This window comes from Peromyscus maniculatus, chromosome 10, assembly GCF_049852395.1.
Source record: "Peromyscus maniculatus bairdii isolate BWxNUB_F1_BW_parent chromosome 10, HU_Pman_BW_mat_3.1, whole genome shotgun sequence".
NCBI classification, from domain to species: Eukaryota; Metazoa; Chordata; class Mammalia; order Rodentia; family Cricetidae; genus Peromyscus; species Peromyscus maniculatus.
In genome coordinates, this window is record NC_134861.1 from 19,455,942 (window position 1) to 19,480,007 (window position 24,066).

General features: G+C 45.0%; 1 protein-coding gene across 4 annotated transcripts in view; it reads left to right on the forward strand.

Annotated features, from left to right (window-relative positions):
• The first annotated feature begins 1,149 nt into the window (after positions 1–1,149).
• The window catches only part of Ppp3r1 (protein phosphatase 3 regulatory subunit B, alpha), a 55,694-nt gene continuing 32,777 nt past the window's right edge, over positions 1,150–24,066 (forward strand). For 2 of the 4 annotated variants that reach the window (XM_042285588.2, XM_076546024.1), the window contains exon 1: positions 1,150–1,367. In XM_042285588.2, coding sequence (XP_042141522.1) covers positions 1,203–1,367 — 165 coding nt within the window. In that variant the 5' untranslated portion in view covers positions 1,150–1,202. Of the gene's footprint in view, positions 1,368–15,267; positions 15,534–24,066 lie in introns of those variants that run through there. The other 2 variants (XM_076546025.1, XM_006994992.4) reach the window with 2 other exon arrangements.

The following is a 24,066-nucleotide window of genomic DNA, read 5'->3' on the forward strand; positions in this document are numbered from 1 at the left end:
CAAACTTGTCTGAATTCATATTTTTTCTAGAAAATAAATGATCAAGGTTTTACTCTGAAGAAATTCAATGTTATTAATTTTCTGTTAGAATTAGAAAAGTTGCATAGAGTCAATATTTTTATTTATGCTTAAAAGTTTTTTTAAAAGGTTAATTCTATACTTGGATATTGTTAAGTTTCTGAGGTGCCTATTTAACATATCAAAGCTGGAACTGGCCACCAGGTTCTCCCAGCATCCCTCAGTCCCTACCTATGGGTATGTCCATACAGGGTATGGCTGGCAAATTCCACCTTCTACCTTGAACTTTCCAGTCCAGGGGGCTGAATTCTACCCCAGAGGCTCTTCCCTATATAATCCAGCCACTGTGGTTACCCACCCCTTCTTGGACCTTTGTTCTCCTGACTGCTGCACCTTGTTTCCCTCTCTACCTGCTTCCTTCCCGTCCCCTTTTCCCCATGTGGCCCTGTTGGTCATGGTCATGTCCACTCTGGACTCTCCCAGATATTCCTGCCTCTGACTGTGCTCTCCCACACATCTACAGTAAACTTTCTCCTCCATCATACACTTAGGAGTAGTCATGTCCTTTCCTTTTATTTCTTTTCATCATTCAGATATATTTACTCTAAGCCCATTAATTCATAAACTTTTGCTACTATTGTTTAGGATTTCATGTAGTGCACACTGGCCTCCAACTTGCTACACTGTTGAGGATGACCTCAAACTCCTAATCTTCCTGCCACTACCTCCTAAATGCTGGGATTACAGACACTTTGTACCACCATACCCACATCAAATTCAGAAATTTTATTATTTATTTATCTGAGACAAGGTCCCACTATAGCTGACCTGGAACTCTCTATGTAGACCAGGCTGGTCTTGGAGCTCACATAGATCCACCTGCCTCTGCCTCCTGCATGGATTAAAGGAGTGTGCCACCATGTGCAGCTAATTCATAAATATTCTTGGGAATGTTGTTTTCTATTATCAAATTCCCATGAGCAAATAAACAGAACGACAGCCACTGTATAACGTAAGCTGGCTTTTGTAGGAATACCACTGTGTTCGAGGCAGCCTCGGTGTGATGGTTTCCATGGAACAATGGGATTTAGAATTCCATTCAAGTGGAACTTAGAATCCGTAGCAGAACCACTTGCTGCTGAGTAAAGAGGACACGCGCCACTTCCTCTCCTTTTTCAGTCACCATGGAACCCTCCCTCGACCACGCCATGGAGCGGGGAGTTAGCTTACGTTCCCAGTCTTCCTTCACTACAGAAAGGGATTTTGAGAAAAAAGGCAGAGCACTCTTCCGGAGACCTAAGTACGCATTCTCGAGGGAATATTACAAGCTGACTTCAGGTGGCAAAAAGGTACAAAGGTGTTAAGTCTGGGGTTCTTGGACTGGGGCATATGTTTTATTTAGGAGGAGGAGCTCTTGTTCCCTTTAAATCTGCCAGCAACACTTCTGCTACAGCCATTCTCTGCCGCAAATGGTTCTAATCGCCTCTTGTTTTTCTATAAATTACAAGAGTATAAAATCAAGTAGGGTCTCTAGTTCAGTAAGACCATGAGCAAAGATGACTGTCTGGGAGGAATAATGTGCCAGAATACCTTAAAGGACAGGAATGGTTGTGTCTGCTGTAACCCAGATATTCCATAGAGATAAATGGCAGAGATGAACCCTTCAGGCACAAGTGGACTATCCCAGGTATCCAGGTATCACTATGATGTTGAAAAGGTAGAGCTAAAAAGGAAACCCTGTCTCAAAAAACAAAAAAAACAAACCAAAAAAAAAAAACCAAAAAACAAAAAACAACAACAACAACCCACAGCATATCATGAAATTTCTAACCATTTAAAGGTAATTCTGGAGATATTGAAGCCCTGGTGTTGCTTATGGTCAAATACAGCTATAAATATTTTCCTTTTTAAGAAATCCTTTTGATTATTTTTGAATCTCGTATATCTGTATGGAAGGGGTTGTGCACATGAGTACAGGTGCCCTGGAACGGGGGTTACAGTTGGGTTACAGTTGGTCGTGAGACTGCCAACGTGGTGCTGGGAACATAACTCAGCTCCGCCATGAGAGCCGTACATGTTCTCAACTTTGGTGTCATCTCTCCAGCATCCTTCCACTTGTTTCTTCCTCTTTTGAAAATTTATTATTTTATGCTCATTGGTGTTTTGCCTGCATGTGTGTCTACTGAGGGTCTCAGAAGCCCTGGAACTGGAGTTACAGACAGATGAGAGCTGCCACATGGGTGCTGGGAATTGAACCTGGTCCTCTGGAAGAGCAAGCAGTCAGTGCTCTTAGCTGCTGATTCATCTCTCCAGCCCCTCCTCTCTGTCTCTTAATGCTTTCTTTTCCTGTAATTTTATTTCTCCATTGATACTAATCATATCTTTGAATTCTTTCTTCCATCACTAAATAAGGAATAGAAGTGAATGTTTCAGTTCCAACCAATCTTTTCTTTGGGGGAGGGGGTGTAGAGGGAGTTTCTGAGACAGGATCCCTCTGTGTATCCCTGGCTGTCCTGGAACTCACTCTGTAAACCAGGCTGGCCTTGAAGTCACAGAGATCCACCTGCTTCTGCCTCCCAAGTGCTGGGATTAAAGGGGAGTTCCAGTCTATCTTAAAGTCGATTATGACATCTCTGTTATCTCCTAAAATTACTTCTAGCTTCTGCTTGGGTTTTCCCATCAATTCGAACTGTGCTTCTTTTTCCTTTCAGTGCTGGGGATTAAACACAGGACCTTCAGCGTACTGAAGTTTTATAGTTTGTACTTGCACTGTATGTACAGCTCAAAACGTTGCATCTCCACTCGTGTTCAAACTCACCTCTTCTCAACAATAATCAAAATTCTGACTTCTTTCTCTTAATGGTACAGGCAGTTTGGGCCATCTTTTACTTTTTAAAAGTTTTTTATTAGGTGGGCGGCGGTGGCGCAAGCCTTTAATGCCAGCACTCGGGAGGCAGAGCCAGGCAGATCTCTGTGAGTTTGAGGCCAGCCTGGTCTGCAGAGCAAGATCCAAGCACCAAAAACTACATAGAGAAACCCTGTCTTGAAAAAAAAAACAAGTTTATTATTATTATTATATATATATGAGTTTTGTCTGCACATATGTTTGTGTCCCACATGTATCTGGTGACCATGGAGGCCAAAAGAGGGTGTCGGCTCCCTGATACTCCCTAGGTCCTCTAAAAGAGCAGAGTGTCTTAACGGCTGCGCCATCTTTCCAGCTCCCTGGCCCTTGGAGCAGCTGGTCCCACGGCATCCAGTCAGGCAGCAGAGGGAGATACATGCTGGTGGCCAGCTAGTTCTCCTTTCCTTACCAGCCCAGGGATGCCTTCTTCTTTTAGGGTGAATCTTCCCACTTCAATGACCCTAACGAAGAGAAGGCCTCACAGACATGGCCCGAAGCTAGACAAATCTTGATGAACCCCAGGGGCTTATAGCCCAGTTGATTCTAGCTACTGTCAAGTTGGTAATCAACCTTAACCATCACAACTAGCTGTTTGAAATGTTTTCTTTTATCAGGAACATTTGGTTTGCCTCTGTCCTTAGCACCACACCAAAAGTTAGTGGAAAAAGAGAGGGAGAGAATAACATAGTTACTTGTTTTTAGCCACGGAGAGAAAATCCTCTCTTTGAAACATGTATTTTGGATTTATCTCCCTGTGGGTTCAAAATAATTACCTCCAGTGTCAGAGATTCTACTGGTTATATGCCTGCATTTTATGCAGTCTACCCAAATTTAACGGAATACAAGTTGTGAACAATGGGAAGCCAGCAGAGAAATTAGGAACCAATAAGCAGGCTACCTTTAGGTCTTGATAGAGTGGGGCTGTGCCTCCGTCCCTGCCACTGCTGACATGAAACATAGAAAAATAGCACACAAAAATGATAGAATTCTCATAAAAGGAAAGTTAACAGACTGCCTTTAAATGTCATTTTATCAAACTGTTACTGAGGAACACACTATCCCCTTCACATATTAATAGTCTTGTAGATGAAAGGATTTTAAAATGGGGCTGAGGGGTGGCTCAGTAGGTAATGCACTTGCTGAAGACTTGAGTTCAGATCTCACCCATACTCTCTGGTCTACAGTGAGGTGGGAGTCAGAGAGAGGGAATCGCTGGAAGCTTGTGGGCTAGCTAGCCTGGCCTATGCAATGGCAACCAGCAAGAGGGAAACCCTGTCTCAAACGAGGACCAACACCCAAAGTTATCCTCTGACCTCCACATGTGCACTATGGCATGCACATACACATTGTACACAATACATCACACACACACACACACACACACTAAAAATTATGATGATAATCTACTGTAAAAAAAAGAATTTAGAAACTCAAGGACAATTTTAATGGCGCTTAAGAGAAAGAAACAACAGTATAGATAAGCTGAAACTCTTGACAGCTTTGGGGAGGAAGGGGATGGAGAGGTATTGAGAGAGAAAAGTCAAGCTTCGAGGGCAAGAAAACAGGCATGTATGCCCGGCAATGGAAGTCCATTAGCACTTGATGGCTGGGAAGGGTGTGGGATGCGGGGTGGAGGAGGCAGGTACTCTTCAGAGAGAGAACAAGAATACTCAGAGAGTCAGGGCAAGCAAGTTTGGAGTTTGGGTTGTTTGTTTGAGAAATGGAGATAGAAGAAAGAGGTTCATTTCTGGATGAGCGGGCAGATTTAGCAGTGAAGGTCTATAAGCAACCACAAAGAAGATGGGGATTGTGGGTGTTTAAGTATTCATCTTATCAAAGGGGTAATTAGTCCTCTCATCTTTCTTCCTTTCAGTTTTATTATTTATCTACCTATCATCATCTATTTATCATCATCTATCTATCGTCTATCTATCTATCTATCTATCTATCTATCTATCTATCTATCTATCTATCTATCTATCTATCATTGAGACAGAGGTTCTCTGTATAACAGTCCTGGCTGTCCTGGAACTCACTCTGTAAACCAGGCTGGCCTGGAACTCACAGAGATCCACCTGCTTCTGCCTCCTGACTACTGGGATTAAAGGCATGCGCCACCACTGCCCGTCTTGATTTTATTTTTAGTGGTGTGTGTGTGTGTGCGCGCACACACAGATTCCCTGGAGTTGGAGTTACAGGTGGCAATAGATCCACAGGCAGCAGGAAGAGAAAGAGCCACTGTTCCTGGGTTAGGCTTCTGACACTTCAAAGCCCACCCTTAGTGACACAAGTCCATATTTCCTCCAACAAATAGTACCACTCCCTAAGCATTCAAATCTATGAGCCTATGGGGGCAATCCTTATTCAAACCACCACATTCCACTTCCTGGCCTGCAAAGGCTTGTAGCCATATCATAACACAAAAACACATTCAGTCTAACTTCCAAGGTCCCCACAGTCTGCAATAGTTTCAACACTGATGAAAAGTCCAAAGTTCATAATCTCGTCTGAGACTCAAGGCAATCTCTTAACTGTAATCCCCTGTAAAATTAAAATGAAAAACAGATCACATACTTCCAAATACAATGGCAGAAGATATACATTAACATTACAAAATGCAGGGAAGGGAGCATAGTGAGGAAATACTGGACCAAAGCGAGTCCCAAAACCAGCTGGGCAAACGCCAAATTCTGCATCTCCATGTCTGATATCAAAACACTCTTCAGATCTCCAACTCCTTTCAGCTTTGTTGACTGCCACACACATCTCTCTCTTGGGCTGGTTCCACACCCTTGTTAGCAGGTCTCCTTGGCAGGTATCCCACAGCTCTGGCATCTGCAGCATCTTGGATTCTCAAACGACACCCAGGCTTCAGCTTCACAGCTTCATGCAATGGCCTCTCTGAGACTCCATGCAGGGACACCCCGACACACGCCTGGCCTTAGCAGCTTTTCCTAGTTGTGTAGGGAGATTCCACAACACGTTTCTTGCATTCTTGACAGCAAAGCCAGAACCATGTGACTGAAGCTGCCAAGTTCTTCTGCTTGCTGGAGCTGGAACTTGGCCCCCTCATTCACATATGTTTGCACCAGCTTTCTGTTGTTGGTTTCCTTCACTGCCTAATCTTTTCTTTAATTCTTTTTTTTTTTTTTACAAGTTGGAAGCTTAGCTGAGTGGGCTCTTGCCCTGAGGTCACCACTCCCTTTATTCCATTTATTATCAGGCCTTCTTTAAACTTTTTATCTCTTTGAGCACTGGACTTAACTCCATTACACTTCCTGGTGCTCCTTTTATCCTCAAATTGTACATTTTGTATTTTTCCTTTCTCAGCTCACTCCTTTTCATTATAGATTTGCATAAGACTGGCCACTAATAACCACATGACAGAGTCAATACTAGGTTGTCTTGAAATCTCCTCCATTAATGCCATTAATCCAAAACTCTTCAATTTAGTTTCAGACAGATTTTTTGGGCAAGGGAAGAAAGCAGCTACATTTTTTATTTCCCCAAAACATCACAAGAATGATCTCTAGACCACTTAGTAATATTTTTTCCTCCAAACCCCTTGAGCCAGTCTGTCATAATCTACATTGCTTACAGTATCACTATCTTCCACACTCCTACTAGAATGACCCATTAAGCCCTGCTTAAAACATTCAACTGCTGTTCTTGTCCAAAGACCTAAAGTGTACATTCTGCCAAGAAGCAGCATGGTCAGGCCTATCACAACTATACCCCAGTTCTGGTACTAACTTCTGTCTTGGCCAGTGGTCTGTTGCTGTGAAGAGACAACATGACCCCAGGAACTCTTATAAAATAGGGCATTTCATTGGGGGTTATTTATAGTTTCAGAGTTTAGTCCATTATCACCAGGTAGAAAGAATAGCATGCAGGCAGACACAGTGCTGGAGAAGTAGCTGAGAGTTCTACATCTGGATCTACTGGCAGCAGGAAGTAAGAGAGAGCCACTGGGACTGGCTTGGGCATTTAAAAAAATTCTTCTCTCGGCTGGGCAGTGGTGGTGCATGCCTTTAATCTTAGCACTCGAGAGGCAGAGGCAGGTGGATCTCTGTGAGTTTGAAGCCAGCCTGGGCTACAGAGTGAGTTCCAGGACAGGAGCCAAAGCTATTCAGAGAGACCCTTGAAAAACAAAACAAAACAAAACAAAAAATCTTCTCTCATACATTACATCCCTGTTGTATGATATTTTGTGTTCTGACAAAGCTTGCCTGGAGATCAGAGGGCAGAGTTAGCCACTAGGTAGCCATGGAAACCAGGCTGTGGTGGCACACACCTTTAATTCCAGCACTTAGGAGGAGGAAGCAGGAAGATCAGGAGTTCAAGACCACCCTGGGCTCCACAAGATTGACCCCATCTAAAATAGGGCCAGTCGGTGGTGGTGCAAGCCTTTGATCTCAGCACATGGGAGGTGGAGACAGGAATATAAGGTGGGTGGAGACAGGATCTCGAGACCACTCAGTCTGAGGATTCAAAGAGACCATTTAGTCTGGGATTTCGTAGCGGTAAGAAGTCTTTAGTGGCTGACTGCTTTACTCTGATCTTTCAGCTCTCACCCTCAATATCTGACTCTGGGTTTTTATTTAATAAGACTAATTAGGATTGTGCGTCATCTGGCGTCCAACTTTTGGGGCAGGAATTCATGAAAAAGCCACTTGCCAGTGACTTGCAGCCACTGGCACATGCTGGCGCTGTACCTGGGGGCTCCCGCCTGAGTCACTGCCTTGCCAGCTAGGTTTTTCTTTTTTTTCCCCAAGCCCTCTGAGAACGTTAGGGAGTTTTCTGTTGCAGCCGTTCTGCAGCAAACTCCATGGGTGCTTGGGCTCTAAACGCAGCCATAGCCGGCTGTTTCTTCATGTGCCCCCGTGCAGATGCCTGGCTCTTTGGCTTCTTCTCTCCCGGTGGGTTGTGGGCTCTCCCTGGTCCTCCTCCTCTGGCTGTTGCCACACTAGGGAGCTGCCTTCACGCCTGCTTGGGCCTCTGCTGTTCTAGGTGGTAGCAGTCAGCCTTACTGTCATCTTCACTGCCGTCATCAGCAGATTTGGCAAGACAACTGGGGATTCTTAAAGGGGGCAATTAGTTGAGAGAGAGAGAGAGAGAGAGAGAGAGAGAGAGAGAGAGAGAGAGAGAGAGAGAGAGAGATTTTCCCATGTTAAAAATGGGAAACAATATTACAATGGAGAGAGTTAGGTCTCTGTGATCATGTAATGCATGGGTTAAAAATGTAGTAATTAAATGAAGGGATAATCAACTTAACTGGGATTGACATAATGTTAATTATCACTTTGATAATCTTTATTATTGGTTTGATTATTCTTGTTTTATCTCTAAAAAAGTTGGCTGATATGAGTGCTAAGATACAGGCCTTAGAAAAACTTATTAAAATGGATCATAATTCAGTCACAGACAGAGAAATTTAAAGAAGAACCAATCTCAGCATTGCGTTATAAAATTAGAGAGGAACGGCCCAAGATTTTAAACAACCAACCTTAATTTATCCAATCACCTTATAGGAACTGACAAATGACAGATATCCCCAAAGCTGTGTAAGAGCTGACTGGATTCCTGTGGAAATGTTAGATTTAAGGAGATTTAAGGAAGTGATAGTATCATATAGTATGCATTCACTTTTTGTGAAGCAGATGTTAAATTCATGGTCAACTAGTAACAGAATTGTCCCACAAGACTGGAGATACTTGGTTACAGCAATATTGGAACCTGGTCCTCAGTTACAATGGAGAACCTGGTGGAAACATGAGGCTAGGACCATTGGACAACGAAGTAGAGCTAGAGGTATTGAAATCTCCCGAGACCGACTTCTTGGAGAGGGTGACTATGCTAATGTACAAGGGTAGTCTGTATATGATGAGCACACCTTGGCTCTATGCCATGTAGCAGCTTTGAATGCTTGGGACAGAATTGAAGAAGTGAGAAAGAGAACTGAGTCATTTTCTGAAGTTATAAAGGACCCCAAAGAAACCTTCACTGATTTTTTACAAAGATTGACTTCAGTTATAAATAGAATGATACCAAATTCAGAAACCAGACAAATAATAATTAAATCTTTGGCTTTTGAAAATGCTAATTCACAATGCAAAAAAGGCAATTAGTACTTTAAAGGCAAGATCAGCACCCATAGAGGAATGTAGATACAGTCAATATTGAATCTCATAACCATGATGATGCTTGGATAGGAGAGGTGATTTCCAGAGGCTTGAAGAAAAATCAAAACCTTAGGTGTTTTGGCAAACAAGGTCATCCAAAGAGGAACTGTAGACAGGGAGTTCCTAGACACAATGTTTTTTCTAGGAATAATCCAAACAGGAAGCCTCTCGCTTCTGGAGTATGCAAAAGGTGTGGCAAAGACAGACATTAGACCAATGAATGCAGATCAACAAGGGACAGGCCAGGATAACCCTTTGCCATTGGGAAACACCTTGGGAGGGCCTCTTGCAGGCATCCATGCCATTCCCTGTCACCGTGGGGGAAACTCCTCAGAGAAATTAAAGGACTTAATGCCTATTGTAAAAACCCATACTGTTCTGGATGATAGAACAGCTTTAGAAAACAAAACAAAAATTTCAGGAGAAACCATAAGCCAAAACTGATAAAGATTAGATTTGAACAAGAGAGCCCTTTTGATTAGAAGAGGTGGTAGTTCATCAAACAGTGTGACCATTCAATCTAAACTAACCTATAAAACCAACAAATGCTTTTCATTTGATCAGATATAACTTGCCAAAAGTGAAACTCCCCAAAGTTAGGGTGGGGGGGGGTTGTTTTTGTCTTTCCAGGAAAATAAAAACCACTATCTTGAAGAATTTAAAGGCCTTTGTACAAATAAGTATTGCTAACTGGGAGGTCCAGCCTCCAGCTACCCAGGGTATGCAAAAAAAAAAAAATCCATGAAGGCAGCAAGGGGGAAAATAAGGAAACATACTTGCTTTCTGGTGGTAACTTGCTCTTTTACTTCATCTTAAAAAATCCTCTCTGAAAATCTCTTGCTCTCCTGCTTAGAAACTCATCCTCTCTCCTCGGCTCCCTCTCCACACCGACACACAATCCCTCCACAGCTCTTTACACAGTTCCTTCACATCGCTCCTCTACATAGTAGCAGCTCTTTCAACACACACACACACACACACACACACACACACACACACACACTTCTACATCATCCATTCATTCTTTACTCACTCATTTTCTCACTCACTCTCTCACCTCTTCTTCATACAGCTACATCTCTCTTCCAGCTCTCTCTCTCTCTCTCTCTCTCTCTCTCTCTCTCTCTCTCTCTCTCTCTCTCTCTCCACACTCTCTCACAGTACTCCTTCTGCAAATTCAGCTATATCTCCTTTTCAGCACACACACACATTCACTCACACCCTCTCTCATTCCTCCTTCCCATCTCACAGCAAAACTCTGGACAATTATGTCTCATTTTCAGGGGCCAACCCACTCTCATAAGTCACACAGTTTTTCTCAGGCTAGAGATGTCACAGACTAGCCAGTGAGTAACGCTTGGCCATGCATGTAGCTCTTTCCCAGACAGAGAATGACATTGAAATTCAGGACTTAACAGTACCAGCTAGTTGGCCAAACCTTGAGCAGTTGGGGTACATGCAGAAAGAGAATTGCTGCAGAGGGTTATATCTACCAAAGTTGCTTCAGTTCTGACCTTGATTCAGCAAAAAACACCTGAAACTTATATATGTATATTCTCTGCAGGGCAGCTAGTCTGTTCTGAATTTGTTCTGAAATCTAAAATTAGCTGTCTTTGTGACTGAGAATAGTGTTACTTTCCTGTGTCAGTTATGAAAAATATTCTAGTATTATTTCTAATCATCAGAATTATACAACTTAAAAAGAAATCATCTTCCTGACCATCCACAGTTATAAGTGTGCCCAAAGATGTAAAACACATTACCAATGGACCATGGAAGGAACTCCACAGCTGTTCTTTTTAGGGAGGTAAGTGGTGGCACATGAGAAAGTTACAGACAGAAAACAACCGGTTTCCACAGCCAGTGACCCCACAGGCTTTACCTAGTGGGGCTCCCCAATAGAGAGTTATTTGTCCGGTGGGTCAATCTGATAAATACTAATTGTCCCATTACTCCTTCTGCAAATTCAACTACATCTCCTTTTCAGCACACACACACACACACACACACACATTCACTCACACACCCTCTCGCTCCTCCTTCTCACTCCTGCTATATACTACCAAGGCCTCCTTCAATTAGGAGTTCAAGGCCATTCTGGGATCCACGAGATTGATCCAGTCTAAAAGAGGAACAGGGCCAGGTGGTAGTGGTACAAGCCTTTGATCCCAGCACAGGCAGGTGGAGACAGGATCTCAAGCCCATTCAGTCTGAGAATTCAAAGAGACAGGCTGACTCATTTGGTCTGAGATTTCATAGAGGTAAGATGTCTTTGGTGGCCGGCTGCTCTGCTTCTCTGATCTTTCAGCTTTCACCCCCTCCCCACCCCCACCACTTCTGACTCCAGGTTTTGATTTTTTTTTTCTTTGTGGTTTTTCGAGACAGGGTTTCTCTGTGTAGCTTTGCGCCTTTCCTGGATCTCGCTCTGTAGACCAGGCTGGCCTCGAACTCACAGAGATCCGCCTGGCTCTGCCTCCCGAGTCCTGGGATTATAGGCATGCGCCACCACCACCCGTCTTCAGGTTTAATTTAATTCAGGTTTGATTTAATAAGACTAATTAGGATCGTGCTTCACATTCCAACAGCAGTTTACTCTCCCTCCACTCCTCCAAGTTCCTCCCCTCCTCTCTCCTCCAGATCCACTCGTCCTCCATTTCCCCTCAGAAAAGAGCAGACTTCCCAGAAATACAAACTGAACACAGCATAACAAGTTACAATAAGACAAGAGACAAACCCTCATATCAAGGCTGGACAAGGTAACCCAGTAGGAGGAAAAGGGTCCCAAGAGTAGGAAAAAGAGTCAGAGATGCCCCCCACTCCCACTGTTAGGAGTCCTACAAGAACACCAAGCTGACATACATATAGCAGAGGACCTAACTCAGACCCATTCAGTCTCTGTGATTGCCACTTCAGTCTCAGTGAGCCCCTGTGTGGCTTGGGCTTTTGAAACCTCAAAGCCCACTTCCAGTGACACACTTTCTCCAGTAAGGTCTCACATACTTGAACAAATAGTGCTGTTCCCTAAGCATTCAAATATATGAGCCTATGAGAGCCATTCAAAACAGAAGGGAGCTAGAGAAGAGGAAGAGAGCCTCGCCTTTTGAGTTAGGCATGGCAGGCAGTTCAGCAAGCAGCCACATGACAAAAGGAAGGTACTTCATAGAAAATCCCAAGTGCACGAGAGAAGTCGTGTGTAGACTTTGACCGGTTTCTGAAAGGAAGAGATAGAAAAGAAGAAAAAGGAAAAGTTATGCTTTTCTGAATTAGGACTTGGAAAACCTACAGCCTTAGAGAGGCATGGTAGCAGCTTCATAAGGCACTCTTTGAAGTAGGGTTTTTGGGAAGAAAAATTACATTATTTCATTAAGGGAGTAATGACTCTTTCTATCTTGTTAGCACGGCTTTAAGTGAGCCCATTTTCTTGAGGGATGGCCTCTTGGCCAAGTTTGACAGGCCCAGATGGATTCACTAAGTAAAGAGGTAACAGTATGAAATGTTCTAATCTTCAGAGCAGATCAGAATGCCATGTCTCCATTCCAGGCCTGAGGCATTATGTTCTTTTGGTTAGGTCTCAAGAGGTGACAAATCTGAGGTTTATCTTTCTAGTGTTACCAGAGAAATGGAAGAGGGATCCAAAGCTTCAGATGCCTTCATGGCTACTGTAACCACCTCCTCACTGGGGGTAACCCGAAAATCATTTAGGAACCAGACCAGGGATTTGGAGCCCAGAAAAACGTCTGATATTTCTGGCCTCCAGCTAGGACAGGACCAAAGATATTTCTGGATTCTAACCTAGGGAAAAATTGTTCATTTGGGGGTCCTCTTACCCTAAATTCCTACCCTATTTCTATCTTTTGTCCTTATGTTTAACACATTTTCAGGTGAATTATGTTCCTTAAAGTTGCTGAAACAGGCAACTTCCCAAGGGGCATTTTTGTGCCCAAGTTGTTGATTAACTCTTAAAGAAGAGGACAATACCATGTCTTTGTTCATTATAAGCAACCTCTGCTAGATAGTAATCCCATGGCTGTTCAGATTGTCATGCCTCTACCGAAGGCCAGAGGTCAACTCAGGTCCCATTCTTTTTACAACAACAACAACAACAACAACACAGTAATAATAAATAAATTTAAAAATCATGTAACAGAGTAAAGCAAAAATAACTAAAGAAAAAACACAAATCTATGAAATACCCATGCTGTAATAAGAAGAAATAACCTTCCCGTAAGGAACCTCAGGAGAACCCTGCTACCTCCATTTCCCCTCACCCCCTTTCAGATGGTAAATATTAAGGAGAGGTAACTGTGATACTCTTTTTCTTCTTGAAATTAGTGTCACCAGAGCCACAGGAGATGAGGTCCAAGCTGATTATGACAGAGGGTAGTTCCTCAAGTATCCCAAACCTGCTAATGTCTGAATGCTGTGTCATGAGTACACTATGCCAGAAATGTAGACAAAAACATCCATGTCTTTCCACAAGGTCTTCATTTATTGAATAGCAAAAATTCACAGGGTTTTGTGGTTTCAATCGCAGCTATTTGCCAAATATTCATGTTTTCTTCCTTGGTAATCCTTGCTGAGGCAAACACAGACTTATTTTCTAAATCTTATCTTCTACTCTCAGATCATACAATAAATTTGTATATACATCGATTACAGAATGTCTGCAAAGAGCAACAACAGGGTTCAGAGGGTTTCATTGGTATGATAAAAATGCAGTTTGTTTTGATGCTAAACTAAATGCCTGAGCTTTAGGAAAGATGTTGGAGCAGGCTGCTGGGAGTGTCGTTGGTTTAACTGGGAAACTATAGGTGTGAGTTCAGCTGTAGAGGGCGAAGAGTGGAATCTGGGCCCATACGAAGGGATGGATGGATGGTCCAGATGGGAATAGAAAGATGGACAGTTGGAGTTGAGCGTCAACAGTGGTAACTCAGCTGAGTTGAAGCCTCAGGGGCAGTCAGAGGAGTTCTTTGCCTACCAGTTCTGGCCCCCAGGATGGTCAGATGACAGATTTGTGGCGTCATTGCCATCACAGCGCTAGGTGTCTATCTCTTTATGGAGTCCAGGTGAGAAGGCTGCACTCTTCTTGGTTTGATGTGCCCAGTAAGTTCTTGCGCCTGGTTTGCTGATATCATTGTAACAACCCCATGTGCTGTTACAGTTTCAATTTACCCTGATCAATTCATTGGGTGGCACCCTTTCTGCTCCAAGCTATAAGCCATTTGCCGGTGCTTGTGTGAGTGGGGCTGGACACACGATATTATTCACGTGTCCACCCTGGTGCAGGCATTCCCCATCCTCAAAATGGAGTCAAAATCTGCTTTGTATAATGTAGAGCAAGGCTTTAAAAAAACCAAACCGAAACACCCAACTACTTTTACAGAAGATGAAGGGGTTAAAACCTTCCTCTGCCTCCCGAGGGCTGGGATTACGGCTCTGACCTTAGGTTTCTAACTATTCAAAGAGTGGTTAACATAAAAACTGCAACATAACCATGTTATCCTTATCACACCTCTCCTACCAACTTTTTTTTTTTTTTACATAACTTCTATCCGTGGATTTCATTACCTACTGTAGTCTAACTTCTATTGTAAGGTAACGTCCACCATTACGGACATACCCTTTACTACCCGGCCAAGAGAGCACTCTGTTTCTCTTAAAGGCTTCTCTGCACCCGCTGAGGGGCTGCCTGGAGGTAGTGTTTGCTGGAGGGGGAGGCAACCTCTCCACTCCCGTCAGCGACCCCCCCAAGGCTCAAGCTGCAGCTAGCTTTGGTGGGCCTACTTGGCCAACTGCGCGCCCGACTCTACAGTGTGCTTGCTCTTGCCCGTGCCTCGCCGTGGTGCCACGGCGTCCAGGAGAGCGGCGCAACTCCGTGGGCCCGTCCGGTTAGCCGCCCCATTTCCTCCTCCCAGGAGCCGTCCCACTGCCCGCCTTCCTTCGGTGCCCTCGCAGGAAGCGCGCCTCCGCCGACGTCAAGACGTCTGCCCCCCTGGCCCGGCGCTCCGAACGCACAAGGCGTGGTGGGGGAGGGAGGGTTTGCAACGCCGTGCTCTAAGACACACTCCGGTTGGAGAGCGTGTGCACGGCCCGGAGCGGGTTCCCGGATGTCGGCCTCCCGCTGGCCCCGCCCCGCCCCGCCCCGCGCTCGCTCCGCCCTCTGCGCGCCCTGTTCCGTGCCTTGAGGTTGCGGTCAGCGCGAGCCGCTGCAGCGAGTTGGGGCCGTCTGTCCGTGTCGTGAGGCTGCCACCCTCTCCAGCCGCCGCCGACGCATCTCCAGCCGGGACTCCGCCCGCCTCGCTCCGGGTCCAGGCCCCGTTGCACCCCGCCCGGCGCCGGACAGCAAGCCGCCGCCGTCGCCGTCGCCGCCGCGTCCCGCGGAACCCACAGCCGCCGCCCGCCGCCAGCGCCGCCCGCCGAGCAAGATGGTGAGACCTCGGCTCCCGGGTCGGGCGAGGGAGGGCCCGGGGCGTCCTCCTCGGTACAAAATAACAGAGGCCTGGCAGCTGCGGATGCCGAGCCCCAAGGTCCACGGCCGCCCGTGCGCCCCCCGGCCCTGCGCGCTCCCCGGGCCTCTGCAAACTGCAAGGCCCTTCCTTGCAAGCCCCCCAGCCCCTGCTCGCCTCCAGGCCTCCGCGCGCCCCCGCCCCCCTGCCCTGCCACCGCCGGCGGTCTCCGCGTCCTCCCCGGCAAGCCCCTGGGCCTCCGCTTGCCCGGAGCCTCGCCGCCCCCGCCCTCCGCCGCCCCTGGGCCGCCGAGCGCCCACAGCGCCGCCGCCCCCGGGCTCTTAAGCCCCTGGGCCTCCACGCAACCCTGGCCCCGCCGCCTGGCTCGGCCTTTGCTGAACCTCTGTCCCACGGGGCTCCCTCTTCTCTCCCCTCCTCCACGTGGAGCCCACTTTCCGCCCCCAGATCGGTTTCCAGGTTGGGGATCCTGAAATCCTGTGGAAATGATAGTGTGCGGCAAATGGCGCTTTATGTAAGACCCACTTCTCCAGAGTTGGGCTTCCTCCCACTCACTCTGCATTTTCCAGCACTGAGCCTTGGCAAGAATCCTTCCACTTCTTGCCTTCGCTCGTTTTCGTATTTATCTCGCTGCTGTTTGCAACCTTAGGGGCTTGCTTTCGCGGCTGCTTTTCTCTGCATTGGTGAACATGAAAGGGCCAGCGTGTATATTGCTTGAGACACGGGGCAGCCCGGCCCTGGAGAAGTACTTATACTGGTTCGTTCGTGTTTTCTTAGTATTTTTAATTCTGTTGCCTTTGTGTGTCCGGTGCTTGGGGCAGTCGTTTTTGAACCATGGCGATTTAAATTTCCCTTTGCTTACTTTCACATTAATCCCTAGGTGGAATTCACCATGTAGTGTTTCTGGCTGACGCTAGGGGTGTGCCTCCTGCCTGTCACCAGGGCCAAGAAATCTATGACGCCTTTAGCTTGTTACCTTACTGGTTCTGTAGCTCCGCTGGCCCCTGTTGTTTTCCTCTTTGCGGTCAAGAATTGTGTTCAGTGGAAAACGTAGCCGCACTGTGCGTGTGTGTCAGTTACACAAACACGACGTTGGATTGTAGCACCCTGTGTAAAAGTCTCTGAATACTTAACCAAGGAATTTCAGACTGATTTGGGGGGGGGTACTTGCACCTTTTAATTGTACATGTGATCCCTTTTAGGTAAGATTCAAATGATTCCAATGTGGATCGGAGAAGGGACTGTTTATTGCAGTTGAAGATCAATTAGGGGGTCGTGACGAGAGAATGAAGTGAAATTAGTCAGCTTTTGTTTGAAGTATAGGGCTTATTGGCATCGTTAGACCTGTGTCAGGAGCAGTTTTAATGACTGCTTCATGGTTTTGGTGTGTAGGATAATTTTTTTTTCCCTCTTAATTTGGGAAGCTGTTTAGATGACTTGGGTTTTTGAAGGTTACAAAACTTAAGTGTTTCCAGACCATTACAGAATATTTAGAAAGATCGTGTCCGTTCATAATACAGTTGCTCTAGTTTGAAGTTAGGAATTGCTCTTGATATTTTTTGTTTGTTTTGAGGCTGTTCTTCTCTGCAGCCTAGGCTGGCCTGGAGCTCATCGATGGCCTGCATGAGTCTCGTCCCTGAGTTGTATACCATCACCCTATATATATCAGAGTAACAGATGAAAAGGCCAAGTTGTTCAAAATAGGCCTCTCTTCCCTTCTCACTTTCATACTTCAAATGGATGCCTTAAGGCAAATATGTGGTTTCTACTTCTTGGCACCGACAACCTGCCAAATTGGGGCGCTTCATAGTAACGGAGTAACTGAAGCTAAGAAATACAACATGATGCCTCAGCAGGTAAAGGCACTGGACCACCTCACCCTGTGGCTTTGGGGGCTTAATGGAACTTTGTACACGTTTCTTTGAAGACCATTGTCCACTGCGGTGATTTTTTAAAAATAACATTTTTAACTTTAACTGTATATATGTGGGGGAAGGGAATGTGTGCAAGAGTACAAGGTGCCTTAGGAAGCTGAAGAGGCTGCCAGAGATCCCCTGGGTTCTGCGAGAGTGCAGTGTGTACTCCTAAGCACTGAGCCGTCTCTGCGGCTCTTTTTTTTTTTTTTTTTTTAATTTTTATTTTAATTTGTATTGCTGGTACTGAAGATTACATCGAGGCCTCTGTGTGTTGCTTGTTCTTTACACAGCTGTTCCCTCGGCCCATCGATTCTTAAGTTCCTTTTCTTCTTTTGACTGTTTTCTAGGCGTTTCCGGTATCTTAAGATGCACTTGATAATGTCTTCCAGGTCATTTTCCTGGTCTTTTCAGCTTTGTTTAAAACTTGACCCATTCACGTTTGCCTCGTTCTCCATCCAGTGCTGCCCTAACATAGGGCTGTCTTGGTGTGATTTGGAAATATCAAGACCATGTGCATAACTTGATTTGGCCATATGGAACACTGATTAACTGAACTATGTTGGGCCTCACAGTGATCTGGTTAATTTCCTAAGTTGAGCCCACATTTCTCGGAAAACTTCTCACCTTTAGAAAATCTCTCAAGTCTTAGTGGGTACCGCGGAATTGTTACATTTTCATAATAGGTTTTATAGTTTTAAGTTGTTGAAACTGACTAATGTAAATTAGAAAGCAAAAGGGTTTGAATTTCTTACAGAATTTTGTGTGTGTGTATGTTTGTGTGCTCCGATGCCTGTGCACATGTGTCTGCACGTGTGCCCGCTCTCGTGCTTGTGGAGGCCAGGGGTGGGTTTTGGGTACCTTCCTCAGGTGCTCACCACCTTATTTTTGGGAGACAGGCTCCCTCACTGACCCTGGAACTCCCTGATTGATCTGTGCTGGCTAGTGAACTCGAGGGACTCCTGTCTGCCTCCCCAACACTAGCGTTACAGGTGTGTTCTACCCCACCTGGCTTTTTATGTGAGTGCCGCAGAGGTCAGAACTCGGGACCCCAGGCTTGTGTGCTAAGCACACTTATTGACTGTTCCCCAGCCCTCTTAAGGCTCATTTCTGACGAGTGTTTTATTTGCTGCTTTAAAAGCAGTTAATTTCAGCCTGGCATGGTGGCACACACCGTTAAGCCCGGTACTTGGGAGCCCGAGGCTGACTGACGTTACTTCGAGGCCAGACTGGTCTACCTGGCAGCTTCCAGGCAGTGGGGCTGTAGTGAACCCCACTCAATCCACTACTCATAGTCTGTCCCTGCCCTCACGCTATTTGCATTGAAAACGGTTAAGCATTGAGAATGATGTAGGTTAGGTGTATTATAAGATCTGTGAGTTTAGAGCAGCTCAGAACTTTTCCTGAATTCAGGTTGTTTGTATCTTTGGATTTGGGCTGTTGAGACATCCCAGTGGGTATAGGTGCTTTCCCCCCAAGCTTCAAGACCTGAGTTTGATCTCACACCCACATGGTATGAGAGAACTGATACCTGGAAGTTGTCTTTGGACTGGCAACGCAACTCCTACCCCACCGTACATACAAATAATCAAAATCGGTGCTGTGGGTTTTGTTGTGAAGATAGATGTGTGTGTGTGTGTGTGTGTGTGTGTGTGTGTGTGTGTGTGTGTGCATTGCCTTTTTTTGTTTGTTTGTTTGGTTTTGTTGTTGTTGTTGTTGTTTTTCAAAACAGGGTTTCTCTGTTTAGTCCTTGCTGTCCTGGAACTCACTTTGTAGAACAGGCTGGCTTTGAGCTCAGAGATCTGCCTGCCTCTGCCTCCCAAGAGCTGGGATTAAAGACTGTCCGGCTGCATTGCCTTAAGTTTTAAGACAATTTTAAATTTCAAAGAGATTTATTTCTTAGTCATTTTTAGCTTTTCACTTAAAGTTTCCATTTTCACAAACGTGTGTGTGTGTGTGTGTGTGTGTGTGTGTACACCTATTTTATTGCCAGTAGAGTTAAAATTGATCTAAGTTTGGAGGAGACAGTGTCCCCTCTCAGTATGTCCGATAGTGGATGAGAAACTTAAAATGCATCAGTCAGTAATGAGAGGGATGAGCAGTATGGAAGAAGGAAATAATCTATTACAGACAGGAAAGCAGGATGAATATGTCAGGTTGGGCTAGGAGAATTAAGCAAGGCTGCCTGGGGACCTCAGTCTGGGTAAAGCAACGGATTCATTCATAACAACGAATATTTGTAGACTCTGTTGGTCACTGCTTACTGTCTGTTCTCTGTGTTGTAGAAGATATTAAAATAAGTTTTCTTGCCTCGTGTAAGGAAACATAAGACAAATGTCAGTGGTTGTGAAATAACGTGATGTATGGTGTGAATAATATAAACAAAGCCTGGAAGAAACTGAGCAAAGAACACAGTGAATTGGAAATTAGAGAAAGCTTTGTGAAGTAGAGGATTGTGCTAGGTCTAAAAAGATTACTAGGCCTGCAGAAGGGAGATGTGAGAACACCTAGGAGCCAATGAAGATGTCCCGTAGCCTGAAGGTGGGAAGAGAGTAGGTATTTCGATAGTGATTCTGAGACGTGGTTCCGAGACCAGCAGGCTCACTGTCATCTGGAAGTTTGGTGTGTCCTAGGACAGCCTGGAGGGAGCCAAGCCCTTCAGTTTTTGTAGATATTCAGGTGATCATGAAGTGATGCTAAAATTTAAGAGCCACTGCTTGGAGACTGTTACTTATCTAAATGATAATCGGGTCTGATAATCTACTTAGCACTAACAATGTAAATGTTGAAGACATGATTATTATCTCTAAGCAGAGTCAGAGTGGGTGAGCTGGCAGTGATTATGGAGTATGGTGTGTACTTTCAGCAGACTTCAGTTAGGATGCTGTAAGAGTGAGTGGGGGAACAAGGAACTCAGACTGGGGTGGGAGTCAAGTCATTGGGGAGGGGTACTCCACATAGGAAGCTATGTTCACAGTCATAGAAACACATTCAGAAGTGGAAAGTACAGAAGGACCCTAACATGGGTTACTCTTAGGATATGTTCAGTAGATACCATACTCTTAGTAAGCATACATTAAACTGTAACAATTGTTGGTTTCACTCCATATATAGTATTCAACAAATTACACTAGACATTTACTTTATTATAAACTGTATTTTTCTTTTATTTTATGTGCATTGATATTTTGCTTGCACATATGTCTGTTTGAGGGTTTCAGGTCCCCTGGAGCTGCAATTATAGACAGTTGTGAGCTGACATGTGGGTGCTGGGAATTGAACCCAGGTCCTCTGGAAGAGCAGCTAATGCTCTTAACCTCTGAACCATCTCTCCAGCCCTAGAATGACATTTTAAAGAGAGATTACTTTGTAGTTGTTTATTTTAATAGGTAAATCTAGATGTGGGAATTAATTAAGAAATACTTACATAAAACTGGAGCAGTCACTGTGGAAGTCAGTCTGGCGGTTGTTCAGGAAAGTTAAAAGTAGAGCGACTTTTACCAAGTAAGAAATGCCCAGTGGGCCAGGCAGTGGTGGCACATGCCTTTAATCCCAGCACTCAGGAGGCACAGGCACGTGGATTTGTTTGAGGCCAGCTTGGTCTACAGAGTGAGTTCCAGTACAGCCAGGACTGCTTCACACAGAAAACCCTGTCTTGAAAAACCAAAAAAGAAAAAAAATGCCCAATGGGTAAAAATGTGTGCCCTCTGAAAATTCGAGCCTGACATCTGAGTTCATTCCTGGTGGAAGGAGAGAGTCAGCTCCAGTGTGTGTGTGTGTTAGAACTACCATATGATTTAACTATACTACTCTTGAGTGTATACATGCCAGAATCTAAGGCAGCATGTTTTAGAGATTCTTAGGTATGTTTACTGCAGCATTTTTCACAGCAGTCAGGATGGTACGTGTCTATGTGCTCATCAGCAGTTGAATTAGGAACAAAGATGTGGCATATGAAATTTTACTCAGCCATAAAGGAGAACAGAATTGTGTTATTTGCAGGGACGTGGGTAGAATTGGAGCTTGTCATGTAGAACTGACAGCTAGTTTTAGACAAGTATGTTTCATCCATGGAATAAAGGTTAAAATCAGTGGTTCTCAACCTTCCTATTGTGGGGACCCCCCGCCATACAATTATTTCATTGCTGCTTCATAATTAATTTTACTACTGTTACAAGTCATAATGTTAATACTTGATATGTGGCCCCTGTGGAAGGGTCATTTGACCCAAAGGGGGTCTTGACCCACAGGTTGAGATCCACTGGTTTACATGTCTTTGCATGGCATGAAAGTTGGAAGGGAGGCAGTTTGGGAGGAAGGGGAAGAGAATTGGCTAAGATGAGTGAAATAGGTGAACAAGGATTACAAAGATACTTCGTGCAACCAAAATAAGTAATAAGTATAAAATGACAAAAGTAACTGGAGTAATTCATTTGAGAAGTGTCTTAGTTAGGGTTACTACAGCTGCGATGAAACACCATGACAAAAATCAACTTGGGGAGGCCTATTCTTCCACTTCACTATTCATCGAGGAAGAAAGTTAGGCCAGGAACTCAAGCAGGGCAAGAACGTAGGGGCAGGAGCTGTTAGAGAGGCTGTGGAGGGGTGCTGCTTACTAGCTTGCTCCTTGTGGCTTGCTGAGCTTGCTTTCATACAGCACCCAGGACCACCAGCCCAGGAGTCACAGTACTCACCTCCTACATCTATCAGTAATCGAGAAAACGGCTATAGGTGCTTGCATACAGCCCCATCCTATGGAGGCATCTTCTCAGTGGAGACTCCCCTCTTTCAGATGACGTCAGCTTTATCAAATTGTCATAAACTAGACAGCATAGATAAGTAAGGACCTGAAAGAATACAGTAACAGTGCAGAAGGAAAGGCAGCACTAGATGTATACATTTAGGCAGAAGAGATGGCCTGGGTACTGGTGAATCCTGCTTTGGTGACTGAGTAGGTGATATGTCTGTCAAATTCAAGCACGCGTTTGAGTGCCTTTTAGGGTTTAGCTCTGTGCTTGGGATTTAGACCTGTCCTCAAGAAAGGTAGTTTGCCCAGATGCCTTTTTATCTCTAGTGTTATCATTTGGTAATGTTTGTATTACTGTGTTGTAGGATTCTAAGTTTTGTAGGCCAGAGTAAATGCCTGCTGCTTTTATTTATTCTTTCAGTTGCATGCATACGCTACTTTTATACTCCGCCATTATGCTCCCATACTGCCTCTCCCTCCACCACACCCCCTCTTTAGAACAAGCCTCCATCCTTGTCTTTCCTTCCATTACATTGAATTAGGGGTGCCTGCATGAGCATCTGGGGGATAGTTACGTGACCATAGTCACCTGTCAGTGGCTGCAACACTGAGGAATATGACTTCCTCTTCCCCATCCACCCCTAACTGCTTAGAGCTGCTCGGGGAGGGTTATGTTTTTCTTTTGATAACACAATCACTAATAAAGATTGGAAGCTGGGCACGGTGACACACACCTTTAATCCCAGGGCTCAGGAGGCAGAGGCAGGCAGATCTCTGAGTTCAAGGCTAGCTTGCTCTACGTAGAGAGTTCTAGGCCAGAGGGGCTATGTAGGGAGACCTCATCTCAAGGGGAGAAGGTTTGATGAAAAATAAAGGGCAATAGGGGATATGTAAATTTTTTGTGTGCTTATAATTTTTCTTTTATAATAGCAATAGAATTTCATCTCCAGTTCCCAGTGAGTTTATCGGGGACACTAGTGTATGTTACCTGTGCCTCTGGCTGACTGCTCTTCTGCCTTTACCTCTTTTTCTGCTTCTTACTTCACTTACCTCACTTTTTAGTTTTTCAATCCACCTCCTTTCTGTGAAGTCTGAGTCCAGGCCCTGAGTGCAGCCGTGGGTTAAGGGAGCTCAGGGGCCCAGTGTGGCTCCTGATGTGTGTCTTAGTGAGGCTGAGTGGTTCATAAAGAAAAGCCTGCTACCGATCTTGCTGTGTCCGTGTGGTAGAAGGCATCACTGGAGGGAGTGAGAGTGTTCAGGCTGGGACCTCTTCCTCTCTAGAGCTGCCAGCCCCAGCACAGCGATCCTGCATCAGGATCTCTCACAGGCGGTATTTGAAAATGCTGACATACTAATTTGATGGTTAAGGTTCAACACGAGAGCCTTCTTGAGAGGACATCTGTGCCCTAACATTCTGCTCCCCTTCCCTCAGACTCACCCTTTTAGTCTTAGAAGCCTTATTTGGTTAGCATGAACTCAGAAGTCCAAATCTGGAGTCTCATTGAATCAGGTATAAGTGAGATTGAGCACATCTGTCATCCCAAGGCAAGTTCAGTTCCTCTCTGAACCTGTGAAGTTGAGTTACACTCTTCTAAAACACAGTGGTAGGGCCTACAGAATAGGCATCCCCATTTTAAGCTTTGTAGCTGCAGTATTTCTTCCACATGCTAACTTACTGCATTTCAGTTCTGTCCAAATTCCATGAAATCCTAGAACAGTTAGGTGTCCCTTGTAACGAAGGTAGCTGTTGCCTCTGGTTTGTTTCTAGTACCTTTTCGTTTGTGTTTCAGACTTGACCAGAATGGCTTTGTTGATAAGACCAGAAGAGGGCCTCGGT